The sequence below is a fragment of the Acipenser ruthenus genome, chromosome 12 (assembly GCF_902713425.1).
Source record: "Acipenser ruthenus chromosome 12, fAciRut3.2 maternal haplotype, whole genome shotgun sequence".
NCBI classification, from domain to species: Eukaryota; Metazoa; Chordata; class Actinopteri; order Acipenseriformes; family Acipenseridae; genus Acipenser; species Acipenser ruthenus.
This window is the reverse complement of record NC_081200.1, coordinates 23,755,951-23,778,435: the sequence shown is the minus strand read 5'-3', so window position 1 is coordinate 23,778,435 and position 22,485 is coordinate 23,755,951. Positions and strand designations below refer to the sequence as shown.

General features: G+C 36.7%; 1 protein-coding gene across 19 annotated transcripts in view; it reads left to right on the top strand.

The window, feature by feature from the left end:
* Window positions 1–22,485, top strand: part of LOC117416994 (adhesion G protein-coupled receptor L2-like) — a 118,580-nt gene that overhangs the window by 45,229 nt on the left and 50,866 nt on the right. For all 19 annotated transcript variants that reach the window (XM_059034695.1, XM_059034696.1, XM_034028538.3 and 16 more), the window contains exon 3: window positions 8,478–8,691. In XM_059034695.1, coding sequence (XP_058890678.1) covers window positions 8,478–8,691 — 214 coding nt within the window. The remainder of the gene's footprint in view (window positions 1–8,477; window positions 8,692–22,485) is intronic.

The window sequence follows — 22,485 nt, the reverse complement described above, 5'->3', positions numbered from 1 at the left end:
AAGTGACTTGCTCAGGGTCACACAATGAGTCAGTGGCTGAGGTGAGATTTGAACCGGGGACCTCCTAGTTACAAGCCCTTTTCTTTAACCACTGGACCACACAGCCTCCTTTTAAGTCCTCCACAGTAAGTCTTTCCACTTTTACAGTAGACTAGCTAAGCTGGTAGTCGGAATTGATTTTAGAGCTGTTTCTTTACTAGTTATTCGAAAAGGTTATTACTGATATTTCATCACCAACATAAAACCTAGATAATGACAAGATAATGCATTTTTAGTATGGAACATATTACGATCAATCATTTCGCTAAACAGGGTCCAGTCCCAAATGGTCTGGATTAGTCAGTCTACATTAATTTTGTTTCTAAGATCAAATAAAACAGTGCCCCTCAACCTTGTTCCCTCCAGTCTTCATTTATCAGCATGATTTTAAACACATGGTAATGTTTAAGGCAATGCATAGGATTAAATTCTGGATTCCATTTTGAATTGCAGAACTTTAGGTTTGTGTTCAGCTTTTAAAATGACCTAAGAAAGCTCACAAGTTACACAGGGATACAAGTCTCATCTGACATGAAGAGCACTTAATAGAAGAAATCGGAACGAGTTGCTGAAATTCATTTTTCAACTCATTGGAAAGTATTTACTCTCCTCCACACAGACAGTATTTGAAGTGAGGGGGAGGGAATGTTGGAGGTGCATGGTATTATTGGCCTGCTTTATAGAAGTACTGTATATGGTTTCCAGAGTGCAGCTTTGTACCACAACTCGTGTATGCAGGCCTTAAAAAAACACTTGAAAGAATTAGGAGTACAATTAATCTTTTATTATCAGCCGTCTTGAATTCAAAAAGTTAAGCATTAATTAATTTGAAAAAATGCATCAATCTGTTACCAGCTGCGCTTGTATCTCAATGGTGCCCATGTTAATAATCCTCAGGTTGCAAAACTGAGGAGGACATTTTGTTCATTACCCTAGTATGGTAGTCACATACAAGCAGATGGTCACTTTCCAATTGGTTTGCCTTGAAGAAAATATGATGAAAATATTATAGCACCAGGGAGAGATGCTGTAAATTTTCAAATTAGCGGGTTGTTTTTTTGACTACTTTATGCTTGTGAAACAGCTCAATGTCACGTAAAAGGTTAAACGCTAGTGCAGATAGCATCATGGGGATTTGGAAATAAGTAGTGCCTCATATGGTTTATGGCTGTGTATAGCATACAGGGACTAGATTTCAGCACCGACTGAGCCATTTTTTTTTAGATTGGCTTTTTCACTGTTTGGTTGTCATTTTTCAGCACATCAGACTTACTATAAACTTTTATACACCACAAACCCATGTTAAAAAACAAAACAAAACAAAAAACACAGCTTGTGGGGCATTGCTGTAGTTCCTGACAAATGTCTAATTAGGGGTTTCCACTTCAAATATTCAGGATTGGGGATGTTTCATAACCCTCAAAGGGCTGGGCAACAATGACTGATGAAGGCATCAGTATCAGCCAGAGATGGCTGGTGTCAAAATAAAATCCCTGGCCTATTATATACTTTCAAGAAAGAAAGAAAAAAGATTTAAAGCTTTGGGAAATTATTTATAACAGTTGCTGGTAAGTCACAAGATCCAATGATTGCCTAGACAGTAGCACTAATCAGGAGAACCTAGAGGCTCTGGGTTTTAACACTAAATTAGTGAGACCTAGCTAGTAAACACAGCTGCTAAGACCTTTCCAATGCAGCTATAAGTAGTTCAATTCCATTTCTAATCTTGGGCCCTGATAGAAATATACTCTGTATTATTTACTGGGGCTTACCAGTTAATTATAGTCTGCAGACAGAAAAAGGAGGTCCCTGAATACAGCATATTGTGTTGTAGCACGGCTCTGTTCACTTGAGCTCAATGCCGGCTACACGACTGCCTGAGAGGAATAGAAAAGCTACTTTCTCAGTTGCGGACCAGAATGCGTTATAAGGCTTGGTGTCAACAGGGGCAGGATTGGGATCACAGCAATTATGGCACTGGAGTACTGGTTTCCATGGCGATAGGATTGAGGATTCCTTCTAATGTATTATTTACTGCTTCAGATCCTCATTCCATCATTTAATTAGAAGGAGGAAAATCTTTGGAGCCCGTCACTTTCATGTTTAAATATAAGCACTGTAGCACTACATATGTATTTATTGATTTCATTTTTTTAAAAGAGGGTCCATTAAGACTGTCTTGGACTGAGTGTGAAATTGTGAAAGGCAACAAAGGGAAGAATATGTGATTTAAACAAAATCTGCTGGTGTTTTGTGCACCGACTTAACATTTCCAATGTGTCTGTAGAAGATTTACCATGTGTTGCAGTCGCTTTGTACTTCAACCCTAAAACTCTTGCCCCCTATTCTCCCTATTTTACAACTGGGCCCAACAGAAGTAGTCTTTAAAAAGATATTTTGCACTAAATATAGCAACAAGTACTGCCAGGACTGCTAAGAAAGCTGTCATAGGGTTGCTAAGTGTCATAAATAATGCAGCACAGAGAAAGGTCATTTTTATTTCAGTAGAGACACACTGCCACATGAGGTTGTCTGTTTAAGAAATTATATTATAATTTGACTTCTTAAAGTAATGAAATGAATACTGTTTTAAAATACTCCAATGATTTTTTTCAGGTATTCCAGTAAAGCCGGTTGAAAGCTAAATATTGGCCTGAAGTAATCAAAATTCCAACCACAAATAGACAACCAGAGCTGTTCCCTTACTTTACTTGAGTAACAAAGCATAGGTTTTCAAAGTCTAGCATACAAAATAACTTATGTAATACATTAGTGTGTTGTTTTTTATTTTTTAAAATGCAATTTAGTGAAATATGTAGTTCACATTTTTAAAAAAATGAAATCGTTGTAATGGGCTAGTTAAATAGTTTTAAATAAGCCTTCAAATAACACCATACATTCTAATATTGTCATTGAGGTCCTAATGCATTGCTGATTTCTGTTTTATTTGCTTTTCAAGCCAGCTCAACTGAAAGGCTGCAGATGAAAATGCTGAAGTTGTCATGAAAAGGAATCGTTATATTTGAAATAAAGCTGGGGTTATTTATTGTCTTTAAAGTTATTGTTTATATTGCTTTAGTAAGGGAATTGCTTTATCTGGATATTTTTTTTTTTTAAATGCGTGTCTTTGTGTGGTGTACAGTATGATACAATTATTTCAAGGCAACAATCCACTGTACAAATAGCATTTATCTTTCATAGAAATACTGAGACTTGTAAATGAATACTGGTAAATGCAAACATAGTGGTTGACAGTCCTACCATATTAAAATATATTTGTGTGTGTCTGTTTTTGTTTTGTTTTTTTCATCCCTTGGGTGCAAAATGTAAACTGTTATTTAAATAGAAAAATAAAAACATGTTTATATTGTATGACCTTTGTATTGTGTGGGTTTCAGCGTGGGTGACTTTCGAAATGGCCTTTGCGTAAGGCACTGTCCAGACTTGAATATGACTTGGCGACCAGTTGATTTAAATTGAGTTTTACTGGTCAGTCTTTATCCACATTGCATGGCTGTGCATGAATGATTGATGTTGATCTCAAAATGGCCTACTGCAGTCATTGAAGGTAGTTAAAATGTGCTGTAAAGTGTTTTGAGGTGCTTTATTGTATAATGAAAATAAAAACACAATTGGTTGAACCCTTCATAAATCTTTATCAGGCATTTGCAAAGTATAAATTGAGCGTATCTTAGCCATTTGTCTCTTTTTTCTAAATATTTTTTAGATAAACCCTACTGAGATAAAAGGTGGTTCGACTGACAGCAGTTGTGACTAAAGCCATTTGTTCACAGATAGTTGTGGGACAGCCTAGCACAGTTACTGCTTTCCTGAAATTGATTTGCCAGTGTCACTCAACACTAGCCCAGAGTCATCATTCTACATGCGGGTGAGAAAGTAGTTCAGCCCCAGGCTTAATCAATCCAGAGGCCCCTGACATTTGTTTGGGAGTGTGCAGTGCCTTTGTCGTATATGAACTACACATTAGATCATTTCACTTTTTCTGCAGTGTTGACAATAAAACAGAATCTTACAAGCAAAATATATTCTGGTATCATATGCAAACACAAGTGCTATCTGTTTTATTTTATGTCTATTGCCAATCTCCTGTTCTTCCTGTAAAAATGTATTGACTTTCAATTTACTGTTGTTTGACTATAAAATGTGTTTTATGGAACGCCACTATGTTTTGGCTTTTGCATCCAACTCAAATCAACCTAGAAACTGTGGGGCAAGTAAAAATAACTGCTTTCTAAACTTTTGATTTATTGCTGAAAAGGATAACCAGTTCCTTTTGAAATTATCAAATCTTCAGAACTGGTTTGACTTTTGTATAATAAATTCTCAAAACAGCCTTGTACAGTGTTGTAGCATTCAGAGTTTTAGACTGTGTTTAGTAGGGCAGTGCTAACCAATATAACCAGTCATATTTATGAGACCATAGCACAACTGATTTTTGCTTGGTACATGTGACCTTGTTACTTGATGATACTGGACAGTAAAATTAAATAAAAAACAGTTTTAAACAATATTTTATTGCATGTGGAACATATTCTCATTGACATACAATATTAGTGTAGAAATCTATTTAAATATGTAGTTAGCAAAGAGACAAAGTTAAGTTAACCTAACAATTAATATTTGCCATATCCTTCAAGTTGTAATAAATTTAAAGAGCCAATAAAGGAAAACACTAATCATTTGCATCAGCAATCTTGGATCCGGTAGCTTTCAGTTGAATTACTTGGCCCATTAAACATAATGAACTGGTGAAATCATGACATCAGCCCTATTTGAAAAACAGGGTAGGTTAGAGGTCAGTGTTATGGTCCTTCTGTCCAGTGGCGTTTATGTGTACCCAGTGAGTACCACCATCTCAAAAATGCCAGTAACCACAAATGTAAATCTTGACTTCTTAGCATTTTGAATTTGCATTAATGCTTTAGAGAAACTTTTTTTTTCTTAGTTACTTGCAAAAATTCCATTAAGACACAATGTGGTAAATGGGGCAGAACATGTCATTCTGCAGTTGCAAAAAAAACAAAAAACAAAACAGAAAAACTGTTTCTTTTTATAAAAAATATGCACATTATAATGTGCTCCTAAATTGAGTTCTGTAAAAAAACCAAAAAAAAAAAAAAAAAAAAAAAAAGTCAAGAAAATGTATGGTGCACAAACTATTAGTTGGTATGTACAGCCTGCATATGCCATAAAGACACACACAGCAAATTGGCCAGTGTTGAAATCCCAGTGTTAACTGTTAGTGTTGATTTTAGGTGTTACATTTTCACATTTGACACCACACGATGTTGTTTCATATCAAAACCAAGGTATGTTTCACAGTGTAAAATAAAGTACACTAATCCAGAGTAATAATATCAACATTCGGGATTTTAGTTGCCAGTTTCTGTAATGGCGCAGCTTCTGTCCATACTGGAGAAGTTCAAGGTAGGCTAATATATTGTAACAGGCACGGCTGGAATGACTCGCCGTTGCCACCTGTTGGCTGATTGTGTGCCGTGCCTGGAGCTGGCTTCCACAAATATGTTAATTAGAAGCAGAGGACGCTGGGAATGGGAAATAGGGTAAGGGAAATACTGTTATATTGTTGTTATAAATGTTGTGATTATTGTAAGTGCAGCTATTAGTTTTTTTGCCATACCCTGTAACTGTTGAAACCTTCTTGTGTTGTTTTATGTACTAGTCCTCTGGGGTGGGGAAAGATCTTCTCTGTGTGTGCATTTGAGTATTTGGATGGTGCTGACTTGGTGTTGGCTGCCTAAATAAACCATGTTGTATCTGTGAGCCTTGGTGTGTGTCTCTGTGATCATTCCTGTGCTTGCTACAATATTTTAATTTACTTTCGAGGCAATGAAGCAATATTTGACAAATTATGAAGATATTAGTTTACACTTGTTAAGTGTGCATAGTTTATATACAGAGAGTACAATTGTATACTCATGAGTTCAATTGTCACTACAGCAGTGTTAATATCACTCTCCCAGTGTTATTTACGTTAATTTTACAATAAATGGATGCTCGTTATACACTGAAAGACATTTAACTCCCATAGTGTTAAATGTTTTACACTATGAAAGTGTTATTTTTCAAAAGTGTAACTTTTACACTGTGGAGTCTGGAGCCACATGTACACTGGAAAAGTGTTAGATTTGACTCCTACAGAGCTGATTTAACACTGGCCAATTTGCTGTGGATATTGTATACTGTACTGTAGCTAGGAAGAACGGAACACCTTAAGCAAAGTCGATTATCTGGAAGTCTATTAAACAGATTGTCCATTTATCCTTTAATGTGTGTTAGACATTCATTTGGGTTTTTCTGGCTACAGTACAAAGGTTTATAACTGGCAACTCTGCTTTTAAAGATTTAAAAACTTGACGCTTTCCATGTTTTTCGCTCTTGCAGTGCATCATTGTTACTTTCAGTTATACAGAAAATCAGTTAACCAGACTGTTTGTTTATATCCTCCATTTGATCACTTACTTGACATTGTACTGTATTGCTACAACGTATTTACACAATTATCTAAAAAGGGCTGTTTCATGGGAATACAGGTATTAATCATCTTACTGAGGGTCTGGTTTATTAGGTTCATTCTCAAAAGTTGATTGTGTTGTACAGTAAGTATGATAGCTGATTTCTTGTTGCCTAGTATTCAATAGTGAAAACAAACAAACAAATAGTAAACATGTCTTTAAATGGTGGATACATTCTTGTCAGGTAGCAATGTGGTGGGCGATGCACTCTGTGCAGTTACTGGGTAGATGGCACCCAGCATCATAGCCTTAGCCCCGTGAAGGTCTCTGGTAATCAGTTAGAGCAGTGTACACTTAAACTTTAAGAAGTGCAAGCAGTGTCATCCATGACAGCCAGGGTCTTAAAGTAATTAGCAAGAATAGCACAAGAGAAGAAGGCAGTATTTTTAAGTGCCAGTCTCACAAAACAAATTAGAGTATGAAAGGAGTAATCACACTTTTTTTTTTTTGCAGGGCACCAGACTGAACAGAGTTTCATTAGGGAAGCACAGCATTGTAAACATAAACGGCCTTGGCTACAGCCAAGACAGAAAGTTGCCACTAACAACAGTAAATATTGACATTGTATGTAATGCAGAGGTCCTCTTAAACAAACCAGAAATCTGCAGTCATCTCAATCTATACCATTCTTTTCTCCAAAGTGTTGTATATCCAAGTCCAATTAAAAACAAATAATAAATTAACAGGTTTTTTTTTTTTGGTTTGTTTGTTTTCAAATAACTCGCCTCTATTTTATAGCTGGGGAAAAAAAGCTGTCTTTTCAAAATCATTTGTTCAAAGAGGAGAAAAATGGAGCAAAATAGTTCATTTTACCCTAAGCACTACTATTTGGCAGTGCTCGCATTTGCTGAGCACAAAGCCAGGTTATTGATTTTTCCCTCGCTCAGCCTCCCGCCAGTTCTTTCTTCGATTTGTCAGGGCTGTAAAATGGATTCAATTACACTTCATGTTGTTGAGATGCTTGTTTTTTTCTTTACTGAAAGAAAAAGATTGCAAATAACCCAAAAGATACCAATGATATGTTAGTAAGCATTGTACCACACTAACTGCTCTGGTCTCATGTTATGTTTACATATAGCTGAATTCAGATACAAAGACATTTATATTAAACATTTTGTTCCTAGCATGCATGAGAAATATTTTTTTTTGTTGTTCAGTCTGAGGTGACCTAGAAAGTAATCACTTTTTGTCAGCTATATTTGCAGGTATTTTAGTTTATTGGCTGGTTTCACAGACCCTAATTAGAAGGTAATTGTCATAATTAAATGCAAGCTTACCTAAGATTACATTAAGTAGTCCATGTGCTATTCGGAGTGTGAAACCAGCCTTTTTTCTTTCTTTTTTATTTATTATATGTTTATCATTGAATCCAATTTGTTTGACCCATGTCACATATGATATGTTCACTCTACTGATGTGTAAAATAAAGCTCTTTTTGGTTCAGTTCAGTAAGGTTGCACTTTGTTCATAATATACCCAGTTCATTGTACTATCTTTGTGACAGAGGGAAGGTCATTCAATGTGGTTTGTTGTTAACAGTACCACATTAATTATCTAGACACTGCTTGAAATAGGTTCTTTACTGATTTCGGTGCCCCCTGCAGAACAGTGGAGTTTGTCGAATCCCAGCAAAATTCCAGCTACTACAGTACAATGGGAACAGACTACAATGACTCACTGAAAACAGTTTTGATTTTAATGAATGGGTACGGACAAATTTGAACGGCATGTTTGCAGAGCATTGTGATGTGGGTTAACAAGAATAAATCAGTACTTAAAAACTCTGTCTTTACTTTTTTCCCCCCTGATAAAAATGTTTACTTTTTAACTTTGATTTATTATCTGCCTGTGCTGATGAAAGGGTTTGTTCTTTTGCCTCAGGGTTCAGCCGAGCAGCATTGCCATTTGGTCTGGTAAGGAGAGAGCTGTCTTGTGAGGGATATCCTATCGATCTGCGCTGTCCAGGAAGTGATGTCATCATGATTGAAAGCGCTAACTATGGCCGGACAGATGACAAGATCTGTGATGCTGATCCCTTTCAGATGGAAAATATCAACTGCTACCTCCCGGATGCCTACAAAATCATGTCACACAGGTAAATCATGTCAAACACTTTCAGAACAGGCAATAACTAAAACAGTATTTGTTGCATGTGTTCAGAATATGATTTTTTTTGTAGAAGTATTTCAGCTTGTCAGAACTCAATCATTTTACATTCTATAAGATGCAGCCACCTCAAAAAAAAGTACAACTAAAAAAAATGTAAGAAATATGCTTGGCAAATGTTCACTTTTATAAACCCGTCCTTTAGCATTTTTAAATATTGGGGTTATCTGTTGCTTGTGGAAGATGGGGGATTAGCTTTAATTAGTTTGGAAAAACTATATTTGGAGTTCCAGAACTCCCTTCTCTCTGGCAGGCTTGAACACAGTTAGACCACCCTTCATTATGGCAAGGGAACAATGGGGCCTTCATGCATGTTAAGCACAGGCCCTTTTCAGTAAAAGCTAAACCCTTTCCTGCCTAAATAGATAACCATATACGGGCATGATTATGACCACTTTGTGTTTTAGCGCTTGTAGTTTGGCAACTCTAAATCAGAAATTAAAACCCAATATATCCACAGAAATGCCTTACATAGCTGTTAACAATGATATAATGTATTTTGTTGTGGAATGTGTAGAATCTTTTTTATATAAGAAAAATCATAACAAACCTTTATAATAATGAATAATATAAAAAAAAAAACTGCCAATTTCGACCCCATTCTAAGTTATATATAGAAAAAATACTGGACTGTTACAGTTGTGAAAATTTGAGGATTTCAAATACAAAATCAGATTACAAATATCTTCTACTGTTGAGGCGCTACAAGATTTTGTCCGAGCCATGGTCTGTATGACAAAACGGCCCTATACGTGCACTGTAAGCTGTTTTATGGAAGTAGTCCAGACTAAGCAAAATATCACAAAGTACACTGCCAAATCACTTGTAAAACCTTTTAACCTTGAAATATATGAATAAATACAAGTAATGCAGTTGTTTTTATTAAATTATGCAATAATTTTGCATTCTGAAGAAAAAAAAAATATTTATATACTAACGTTACAGAATTCAATATAACCACAAATAGCAAATAAAACAAATTAAAAGTTTATAGAAAAACAAACTGTAACAACACAAAAAAGTATATAGAAAATCTATAAAGTGTGTCAAAGCTATATTGAGGTACTGCAATAAATGTGGCCACCACTGTAGAGCAAACAAACAAATAAAAAAATGCATTTAATTTTTGGCATATAAACATAATGTATGGCATATCTCCTGACTTTCAATAATTTTGCATGGAGAAGATCATATTTATATACAAATGTTATAGAATTCAGTATAACCACAAACAGCAAATCAACAATGACAAAAAAAGTCTATAGAAAAACAAACTATATGGTGATCATAAAGCTGTGGTTGTAAAGACCACTGTAAGCAAGCAAACAAACAAACAAATACATAAATAAATACCAGTGATGATGTGTGGTGTACATATTAGTCTGCTCTTGGATCTTGTCCTCTTCCGCTTCAAAATACGCGCCGGTAGACGCGTTTCCTGTGTGTGCGTTTTTTAAGTGTGTCATCAAAATTGGCATGTAGGGATACCATTTTTTTGTTCCTAGTGCCCAGCCTTATTCAATGACAAGGCTCAGAAAGACTGATTTGATTTCCCCACTGCATATTATTGCCGTGAGACATCCCAGAAAAGAGATTACGTAATGCTCAAGCTTCTAAATTAGAGCGGTCTGGCACGTAGTGGTTAAACTGTGCTGAATTAGTGCCATTTATTTGATATGGAAGAGCCATAAAATCAGGCTGGTTTTGGTTCAGACTGGATTATATCCAGGGAATGACCAGAGTGTCAATATGCAGTGCTATGCAGCATTGGCACCTAATAAGTATGTATATATTCCAATGCATTATCAGTTTAGACAAGATCTTGGTATGGATAGGTTGTGAAAAAGAATTGCTGTAATGTTGTTGGTTATTATCATGTTTAATGTGGCCATGTTTAAGCAAAGTAGGGTTTATTTCTGTTTTCTGGCAAAACAGTGAAATAGGAGGATATGAGCCTGTCAGCAAATGTATCTGTCTGGGGAAATAAGAAATAATGAAATAAAAACTGCACAGCAGCAACATTAGATGTATTCATGGGGTTTAGTCAACTCTTATTTGATAAAGTCAGGTAGCTGGCTTTGTATTGCTGTCTTGAAGATTCAGTATCCTATTCTACCCCTTAAATGACCTTGTAAGGTAGGTTTACTATAAATATGTCAATTTTTTATCAATTATACTTTTAGCATTATGGAGAGAAGATTATATAGTAATGAAAGCAAATTAAATATATATTACATAGGGACTAAAAAAGGTATTTAAATTAATATGATATTGATATTAAATTGCATTTTTAATTGTCAAATAACCCAAAGGCAATGATGGATTTCAATTTTACAAAAAGCCATCAGTTTGGCTGGGAGAGTTTTATGGAAAGCTATTCCATCTTTTGAGAACACAAATCCAAGTAATGCATTGCCCAATTAGAAGGGTTTTATATACTGTAATTGTGCTATAGTGCAGTAAGGCTCTGCAAAACCCCAAAACTGATCAACAGCATTCTTGCTGAAAAGCTATGCAGTTGTTATATTACATTTCAAGTCCGTTAATCAAAGTCAAATAAACTAAAGCCTCAGGATGGAGTTAAATTTGATTTTGACACACACATTTTTGCCTACACCTGCAGACATTGGATAAAATGACCTTCATGTGATAGCTAGGTTGAAAAGAAAGACGACTATTGTATCTTAACTAGAAAGTTTAACTGGAATTGAGGTAATGCATTACATTGCTGATTTTAACAGTGGTTTGTTCCATATATTGAAACATCCCCAACTGTAAACTTTTGAGACTGTGCTCCATTTTCAAACATGTGAATAGGTCTATTCTGAACACTACAAAGATTATCTAAAACAATATTGATTCAGTTCAAACTATGACATGAAAGGTAAAATAATGATTTTACACACCTCTGCTGAATTGCTCATTGTCCCTGTTCAATATATCAATGTCCACAAAGCAATACTAAGTCCAGTCTATGTTCCAGGAGTCTTTATGGTGCTGGCTTTTGTCTCTCCATCTGATGCTGATGTAACCTGGCGCTTGCAGTGCATTCAAGTTTAATAATACGCCACTATAGGATTTCACCCATCTTTTGAAGTATTTGTAACTCATTATCAGTTGTTGAAAAAGTGTAATTTTTTTCATTTTGATGAGTGGCTATATTTAACTTTCAACATATGCAGTAAGCTTTTAACCCTATTTGGTTTATAACTGTTCAGCTTCATCCCACAAGTCAAACACTGCTGTCTTTTAACTATGTACTGTAGCAACGTTCCAATATGTACTTATTTGGGCTTTTCTTTCTGCACCCCTATAAATATATTCATGTAGAAATCTAAAACCTTGATCAAACCATTCTGAATGAATCCTGTATCCAGTACTGCTGAAGGGTGAATAGAAAATGAAAATGAGATGAAGTTTTTTATTCAAATATAATTTAAATATTCATCAAAGAAAAGTAATGCTCGAAACTGACGGAGACTATTAACATCAAAAAAATATAATAAACTGCAGTGGGTATTGGAATGCACAGTTGGTCAAATAGCCAAGAGGTCTAATTGCTCCAGAGTTCATGAAGAGATAGTTTTGTTTTATACTTCAGCTTTAGAACTAATAGACAGTGAAATGGTTTCCTATGTGAGGCAATTAAACATTGCTTACAAAAATAGCAATTGGACTGTGAGCTAGTCATTGGCTTGTACTTGTTGAAAGCTACTTAATTATGAGATGGCATAAAGATTGCCAATACAATAAATACACTGTTTCCCACTGACAATTGTTTCAAATAAGATTGTGGAAGCAGTTCACTTACAAATGTGGCATGCAAGTAGCTTTGCAGTAATTAAACATTTAAAAAAGAACCCGTAATGGAATTCATCAAATGTGGCTTCATGCAACAACACTAAATGCACTCAAAAGGTGCATGTTCTTTTGCTAAAGCTAGTGCTAAGGACAGACACACACAAAGTTTCTTTCATTTATATTCTTTGGTGTAATAAACAAGATGGCTATACAAGGTTTCTTTCCAGCTTAGAATATACACCGAGTTCTAATAAAAATAGCCCCAAGGACCACAGCGGCTCAATTAGAGTTTTCAGCTGTAAGCAATTAGTCTTGTAGATTGGGTGATAATCTATACAGGAAATGTATCAGCAGGAACCTCTCAAGTGTTTTTATAAGCATGGACGTGAAACTACTCTTTCGCCAGAGGTCGGCGAAAATAAAATAAAATCTTAAAAAAAATAAAAATAAAAACCTGTATCTAGGGAAGAAAAAGTGTATTTAGCAGAGCACTCAGTCCAATCCACTGTGTGCTTATTAAAGCAGAATGCCTAATACATTTTCAGCGGGCCTTTCCATTGGATGATATTTTTATATTAATGAGTTGGTTGAAATGAAACAATTTATCATTGACATGTATTTTCCACCAATTTAGTTTGATTAATGAGGATACATCTAGTTACTCAATACAACTGGAATTGATTGGTGGAAATGTAATGTAGAATATGCCTTTTCTGCTTTGTCTACCATGTGCTAAAAGGCACATGGTCCAGTTAAAAACAGGATCAATATATACAAACAGGAAAAGGTCTTTTATAGAGGTAAACACTATTAACTGGTTTTAACTGTTTTGATAATATCTACATTATGGCGCATTTTATATTAGCAGTGAGCAAGGCACTGATATAGTTACATTTCATTTTTTTATTTTTTTATTTGTAGTAGTATAATTCCTTGCATTTTAATGATATTTCCACTCAGGTCACCCCCCCATTTTTATTATTTAAAAGGTGGGTCAGAAAATTGCATTGCAAAGGTAAAAGGTTTTTTTTTTATGTCTTTGCTACTGAATAATATATCATGCTTACACTATTTATATCATTGACAGAAGTGCGTGCAACGTTCTCTGAAGATTTCTGTTGTTGCCGCTTCACAGCACACAGCCTTGTACTTCCAGGCTTACATATGGTGTTAGCAGATATTTAAAGCACTCCATATTAACATTTTATAGGCCATGATTAACTCTTTAAGGACCATTTTTGTATGATGTCACTGAGAGGGGCGTTTAGTGTCTAAAGGGCAGAGACAGTTTACAGCAGCCCGGCAAAAGCAGAAAAAAATATCACAGGAACTTGTTTAGAGCGAATAAAAAAAAGGGGAAACACAATATCTGATGTATTTGACTTACAATTATATTAGAACATTTACTCTGTCTAATGCGTTTTAATATATATGTTTTTTACAGCATTTATAAATATCAAGAAATGAGTGGATATAAGCATATACTATTTCATGAACTAAATGTATCAGGTACATTTTTTTCCGTATTACTGATGATAATGGAATGAATAACTATTATTTATCAATATTTATTTTGAGAAAATAAATCGAGCAGTGTCCATTATGGCTTATAAAGACCCTGAGTATAAACATGCATTATGTCATTGCAATCACTCAGAAACAATGTCCAAACATCAATATTTTTCAACTATTTTCAAAACTTTCAGGAAGTATTGTAGGTCCCTCGAGTCATAGAATAACACATGTTTATAAATGTATCTCTAAGCATAAAACATAATAAAAAAATACTTAGTGTTCTGAAAAAAACAACACAATTTCCAAGACGCTACTGTAAAAAATAGATTTTTTTAGTGAATTTTTATAGGAAGAGAGTCAACTACAGCCAAAAAACGCCTGGTCCTAGGGGGAGCATCCCACTGAAAAATGCTTGGTCCTGAAAGGGTTAACTCAGTCTCTAAGCAAGGCATTGACTTTAATTTAATAACTGTTTACAAATAAAGTGTCCCAAGATTCAGTTTACTTTAGTCACTACACACAACAACCATTTTGAACCTATTTAATAATTTAGTGCCGCTTTGGTTGAAGGTTCTCTTTTTCTGTACTTTTAGGATAAACATGAATATCCCATGTTGCTCTTAGAAATGAATGGGAAATCAATAACCAGTATAGTCTGTGACTGGTTAATATTACAAGTTCACCAGTCAGAGTGGTAGACTGAACATTTGATGTTCTACTCTCGTTTTCGTCATATAAATGAACAACAAATGACAATAAATTTATCATTGTAACTATACTATCTCTGTGTTGTGTGATCATTTGGAATAATATTTTAGCCCCCGGATGCAAACATTGTTTTGTCCAGATCACATCAGGTTCCAAGACAACTGAGTAAATGATGTTGGAATTACCCTAAGCTGTGAAAAGAGCAGCACTGCATGACCTCTGTATTTAAAGCATCTCTGTATCTCTCAGTTGATTGCACCATATGACAATAATTATTAATAGGGGGATGTTCGCCTAAGGTAGTTTCAAGGCCCGAAAAATAAAAAGCAGCTTTTGTCAACAATCATTTAGTTTTCACGAAGTTGTTTCCTTCAATTCTCCTCCACTAGAGCTACAAATTTATCTAAACTTAAAGCCATGGGTGTTTAAGTTTATTTGGATTTGTAATTGTGTCTTAATGCGTATTATTGTTCAATTGCTACTGCTGTCAGCAAGTCACACAAATGTGCTGCTTCCCCTAATTGGACTCACCAGCATGTAAAAAATAAATTGATCAAAACTAATTGAAACACAAGGTAACGGTATGACCATGCAGAAAACTAGTACAGCTTTTGTCTCCCTTGTTTGTTTGTTGAACTTGATGTGCTCAGAATGACATGGCCTCCAAATAACCTCCTTAAACTGATATCATCAGGACTTTGGGAAAAGTCATGTTTTAGTGACTGGTGTCATTTTTGATTCATAAGCAGACTGTGACAGGGTAGCCGTGTGGTGACGTCCAGCCAGATGCAGGAAGAAAAACACTGACAGGTACTGCAGGGCAAAAGACACGGCGGGTGCCGTTTTTATTTAAAAATAAATAAAATATTTAAACAACTGCTTACAGAACGAGAATAAATATTTAAAAATAAACTCCCACGTCGAGATGTCCTTCTCCTGTGCCGTGACGCCTGGTCTCCATGGGGGAGTGGAGCAAGGGACCAGACTCGAAACTATGCCCGGCAGTGCTGCGACCTGGGAGTCAGGCCCAGCAACCAGAGGTCCAGACACGGAGCTCGGGTGTCTGGGAGCCCAGGCCGAGGGATCCAACTACCAGGCGCCGGTGGTTTTCTCACATCCCTCCCCCTTCTTCATGGCCTGCAGCTCCCCTTTTAGGGGCTCCAGCCACACGATTTCCGGCAGCGAAACTGCTGCGGGGGGAGCTGGTCTCCTGACCTCCCCCTCCTTCTTCATTGCTGGCGCTCCCCTTTTTGGGGCTCCGGCCACACTATGTCCTGCTGCAATGCAGGGCTGGCAGCAACCCCAAGCGAAGCAGAGCCGGCAGCAGCGGACCCTCGGGAGGCGACGTCAGCAGCGGACCCTCTGGAGTCGACGGCAGGAGGGGAGCTCCTGGCCGTGAAGGAAGCAGCAGCTCCACTTCTCCCTCTGGTGGTGGTGGAGGCAGAGGCTACTCCCCTTCTGGCTGCGAAGGCGACAGAGGCTCCTCCCCTTTTGGCTGCAAAGGCGGTAGGGGTTCTTCCTGGCAGCTGCTGTACCCCTCTTCTTCTGTGAGGGGGCAGTTAACTGGGAAATGCCCCCACTCCCCACAGATGCAGCAACAGTATCTCACACCCATGCTGTGGAGGAAGGCTTCCCAGCTAACCTCCTCCTGTGGCTGTGGCTCTGGTTCCACCTCCTCTTCCTGAGGTGGGGGGTAGTAGTAGCTGGGTGACACGTGCCCGACCTCGCCAACTTCAAAGCAACTTCTTCCCCCCTCAAGCAAGTTAGGCAGACTTCCACCGGGGCAGAGACGCGATGGGGCTTGTGACCAGGCCCATGCTGCTGCTGCTGCTTCTGCCGCTACTTTTTTTCCATCCTCTTTCCTCTTTCCAAAAAAAAAAATATATATATATAATAGTCTTGCAGTACCTGCTCTTGCCTGAGTCCAGGAGGCGCTGGTGATCCCACGCTAGACACCACGTGTAACAGGGTAACCGTGTGGTGACGTCAGGCCAGATGCAGGAAGAAAAACACTGACAGGTACTGCAGGGCAAAAGACGCGGCGTGTGCCGTTTTTATTTAAAGAAAAATAAATAAAATATTTAAACACAAAACAACTGCTCACAGAGCGAAAATAAATATTTAAACAAAAACAAAACCATGAACACCAAAACAAATGCCTCGGTCAGGCTGGGCAATCGCCTTCACTGATCCGATAGTTTTGTATTTTAGTTTCGTTCTGTTCTCCTCTCTCGCTCCCGTTCGCTCCTCTGAACACCCACTCCGAGCAGGGAGAGCTGCAGACTTTTATATTAGTGACCGAGGGATTAACTAGCTGTCAATTATCTGATAATCTCTCGGTCACATTCTACACAGGTTTTCTAATTACTACTGGTAGAGGACGAGCTGCCAACCTCTCCTCTGCCAGAACACATTTAAATAAAAAGAATATATATAAAAATATAAAATAAAAAAAAAGATAATACTAATCAATAATAATAATAATAATAATAATAATAATAATAATAATAATAATAATAATAATAATAAAAATAATAATAATAATACAAAATAAATATATTTTATAGGAGGATGGCTTTGCCCTGTCCCCTTCTCATGTACAGGGCTCCCGGCCCTGTTACACAGACATTTAAAAAAAAGAAAAGATGCAGAAAGACAATTCATGGATTATTTTATATTAAGTATTCCAGCTAATACAATTCTGGGCATTATTTATCCTCAAATGAGTGCTACCTATTCACAGGTGGCTGAAAATAAATGAACCTAGAATCTTGAAAACAACACTAGTCTTACACTTGCCTACATGGTAAACTAATTGGTGGTTTTCGAAACAATATTGCAGTGGTTTAAAAATTCAGATTTTTGATTTTTTGTTTTATTATAACTATCACAAAAGGCAGAGCGATTGGGTGTTGATGACTTAAAATGGCTTATGGCATATTCCCCTTGCACAGCATTAAGTAACATTAAACTGATATGTCATCGCTGTCACCCATTACTAATTCTCAGCAGCATGTTAATTACAGTGTAAATTGCTTTGTTTGTGCACCAGATAACTAAATATGCATAATGAAAAAGGTGCCCTACAAATAACAGTGCAGCAGGAGTCCTACTGACAGCTAGAATAAGAAATGTCTGATTCTGATATACAAGTATGATTCTGTTGTTTTTCAAATGACAAAGAACAAGCTTTGCGCAACTGATGGTCAAAAACAAACTTCTCGGGCTTGTCCAGCCATACATATTGAGTGAAGTATTCTGTGCAGAATTCATATGAGGCACATGTTCATGTTATCATGAGTGCCATCTGAAATGCCTGGTTGCTTTCTTATCAGACACTTCCTGCTGTCAGCCTGGTGCTTATTTCAATAGAAAAAGATTTACATCAAATCTACTGCAGTATTATATTGCGCTAACACTGTGATTTTAATTGTGCAGACATATGAGACTCCTGAAAGGTTAGGCTGTTTGATAGGATTAGATTATGAATATTTCGGTGCGATTAAAAGATTACTGCAGTTTAGGGCAGCCAAAGTTATGAAGGATTTTGCATCTGCCATTTAGGTAAAGCCACTTGGATATTTAAACCGACATACAATTTAAAAAATACTAACAGGGTGTTAAAAACATGTATCTGGTCAAATAAACTCAATTCTTCATAGGTATGGTATGTGTAATTGAACTACATTTTATTCTGAAGACAGTCCTCAATTTATTGATGCATATAATATATATTTGTGAGATTTATGAGGAATGTAATCATGAAAGCATCAGAATTAATTTTGTGTTGCTATCCATTTGGGCTCTGGAGATTGTATGAGCCACACAAATGAGTCAACAACACGACCCACTGGAGTTAAATGGTATCTAACTACAGAGCTTCACTGCATTGTATGAAAATCATAAGAACATACTTACAAAAGTCATCTTGGATGCAGATTCTTTTGCATTATCACCACTTCTAATCCTCTGAGTGGATAATTAACTGTGCCGGAAAGCACAGCACAAGCCACAGGCACAAAACATATTTCACCACTGAATGATCTTTAAAGAATAATTACAGGAGACGAGAACTTGGTTGACCGATGTACGTTTAAAAATAATTAGGACAAACAGGGAGGAGAAATCGAAGTAACTTGCATTAATAACTTTCTAGTTTGATAATAAATGTAAAAGCTGACAATGTAGGTGGTCAGTGAAAGATAACCAGCCAAAAGAATTTCCTTTGCTGTACAGATAATTGGAAATTAGCAAAGTTGGAAAAGAAGTATATTGATTAAATTCCTTTGCTATTTCTGATCAGTGTCTTAATGATTTTAACAACAAAATATTTTATTCATAGTTTTGAAGAAGTGTTTCAATTTTTGTGTTTCATTTCTCCATGTTATAAAAAATGTTCAGTTGGCACCAATTTGCCGTGGTATGTATCAAATCCGCTATGCAAAGCAGGTATTTACAAGTTGTGGTCTATTTATAAAACGCATTTTAAATTAGATTTTAAAAGCAATACATATAACTGCAAGCAATAAATGCTTCATTTACATGGTCTATTACTCGAAAGGTTTGCTGAATGATGAAGGCCTGTGAAATATCAAAGATCATGTTAAAAGTTACCCCTGGCATTTGAAAAATGTTTGTGTGTAAAACATAAAATGTCTACAGGTTTGGCTAATTACCTTAAATACTGAGTCTTGATTGTAGAGAGATATCAACAAATACAGTGCCTATAGAAAGTCTACAACCCCTTTCAAATTTTTCACCTTTTGTTGCCTTATAGCCTGGAATTTAAAATGCATTAACATTTTTTTTTTTCATGTATCTACACATCCTACCCCACAACTTCCAAGTAAAAAAAATATTCTAGAAATTTGTAGAAAATTAATTAAAAATAAAAACTGAAATAGCTTGGTTGGATAAGTGTCCACCACCCTTGTAATAGCAATCCTAAATTAGCTCAGGTGTAACCAATCGCCTTCAAAATCAGGCACCAAGTTAAGTGGCCTCCACCTGTGTTAAATTGTTGTGATTCACATGATTTCAGGATACATTCAGCAGTTCCTGTAGGTTCCCTCTGCTGGGTAGTGCATTTCAAAGCAAAGACTCAACCAAGAACACCAAGGCGCTTTCAAAAGAACACCGGGACAAAGTTGTTGAAAGGCACAGATCAGGGGATGGGTATAAAAAATATCAAAGTCCTTGAATATCCCTTGGAGCATGGTCAAGATGATTATTAAGAAGTGGAAGGTGTATGGCACCACCAAGACCCTGCCTAGATCAGTCCGTCCCTCCAAACTGGATGGCCGAGCAAGAAGGAGACTGATCAGAGAGGCTACCAAGAGGCCAATGGTAACTTTGCAAGAGCTACAGGCTTTTATGTCCAAGACTGGTCAAAGTGTGCATGTGACAACAATATCCCAAGCACTCCACAAATCTGGCCTGTATGGTAGGGTGGCAAGAAGGAAACCATTACTCAAGAAAGCCCACCTTGAATCCCGTTTTGAAGTATGCAAAAAAATATTCAGGAGATTCTGTAGCCATGTGGCAGAAAGTTTTGTGGTCTGACAAAACTAAAATGGAACTTTTTTACCTAAATGCAAAGCGTTATGTTTGGCGCAAACCCAACACAGAGCATCACCCAAAGAACACCATCCCTACTGTGAAGCATGGTGGTGGCAGCATCATGTTATGGGGCTGTTTCTCATCGGCAGGGACTGGGGCACTTGTCAGGATAGAAGGGGAAAATAAATGGAGCAAAGTACAGAGAAGTCCTTGAGGAAAACCTGCTGCCCTCTACAAGAAAGCTGAAACTGGGATGGAAGTTCACCTTTCAGCATGACAACGACACAAAGCACACAACCAAAGCTACACTGGAGTGACTAAGGAACAAAAAAGGTAAATGTCCTTGAGTGGCCCAGTCAGAGACCTGACCTAAATCCAATCGAAAATGTGTGGCATGACTTGAAGATTGCTGTCCATCAATGCTCACCAAGGAACTTGACAGAGCTTGAACAGTGTTGTAAAGAAGAATGGTGAAATATTGCCAAATCTAGGTATGCAAAATTGGTAGAGACCTGTAATTGCTGCCAAATGTGCTTCCACCAAGTATTAACTCAGGGGGGTGGAGACTTATCCAATTATGATCTTTCAGTTTTGTATTTTTAATATATCAATTTTTTCTCAATAAAAACTTTTTTCCCCTTAACAGTGTGGAGTATGGTGTGTAGATAAGTGGGAAAAAATCCGACACAATCCGACACAACAAAATGTGAAAAAAGAGGCAATTGGCATAGTGGTTGGATCAGAGGACCCTCAGTTCTCCTGAGCGGTTATGGGGAGCTGCTGTGGTGGGGGGAACATAATTGTGCATTCTAAATTGAGGAGAAAAACAGGTTAAAATAATTGGGCACTCTGAATTTTAAATATATTTTTGTTACTATATTCAAACCATGTGGAATACAGTAGACTTGGTGATGTTTACAGGATTTAATCCGGCTTCCAGTAGAGTATGATTACAGTAAATGACATCAAATACGCATTTAAAAAATGCCTTTGAATAATATATCCAACAAAACATGTAATAATACAAGAAAAAAAGTCAAGAAAAAAATGATTTCAGGAAAATTGCTTCGTTATATCCATAGCCTTGACTCTTCTTTTCTGGAATCACTTGTGTAGCTGTAAAGCATTTGTCATTCCTAGCCACTTTTTAACATTTCTATTCACACCTGTCTTCAAAAAAGATGGTTGTTAATCAAGTAAACTCCCTCACTGCTGTCCTTCTTCCCTCCGTGAAAGCGTTTGGAGGCTGCAGCATGATGAGTGAAGCCCAGTGTTTGGAATGAAACAGTAGTTATGTTTCATATCACTTTTAAAATTCTTTTTTTTTTCCTTGAAGTTTTTGTTGTTTTTTTTTCTCTGTGAATTCAAATGGGAAAGTCCACTTTCCAGACACGCTCACTGTTTTTGCATTCTCATTGTTAATGTAGATTCCTTCACCAGTCTACAAAAGTGTGAAGGAAACTGTCACATCTAAGCGAAGAATTAAAATTAAAATTCAGTTTGGAAAGTGCATGTCTACCAAAATTATAGAGCTGTTAATTAAAGATTCTGAGGAAACTGCATATGTTTTGCTCCAGTACTTGAAGATTTTCAAGGGAAAAAAAAAAGATTGCCTTAAGCTCTGGTCGAAAATATTCTCTAGGTCATTGCCGTTTTCCATTCCTGCCATGATATACTGAGCTTTTCATTTTAATGTAGGGGTATTTGTTCAAGTCGGTAGAGTTTGCATTTTAATCTTCTTAGAACAGTAGTGAATAATGGCCCTTGGCAGGAGATAATGAAATTTTTTTAATTTATATTTTCAAACTGAAGCCTCAATTGGAAATGGCATTCTGTGGCCTGCAGACATAGCTCTGGTACAAGTTTCAGGGGACTGCTAGTAATAATATGGCGCTGGCAGTGACAGGGAATGATAGGACAGTGAAGAAGTAATTTTAAGGTAGAACAAAAAAGAATGTACCGGACCTTTATTGTTGCATATCTAATGATCTGTTGAAGATCCCCAGTGGTTTTTGGAGCATGACAAGAGAAACAAATGTTATCTTGCCAAAACAGAAGTCACTGCTAAATCAGCAGAACAAGGCTATTGATTTAGGACACCTCACACTATAGATTACACATAAAGTCTTATCTCTACACG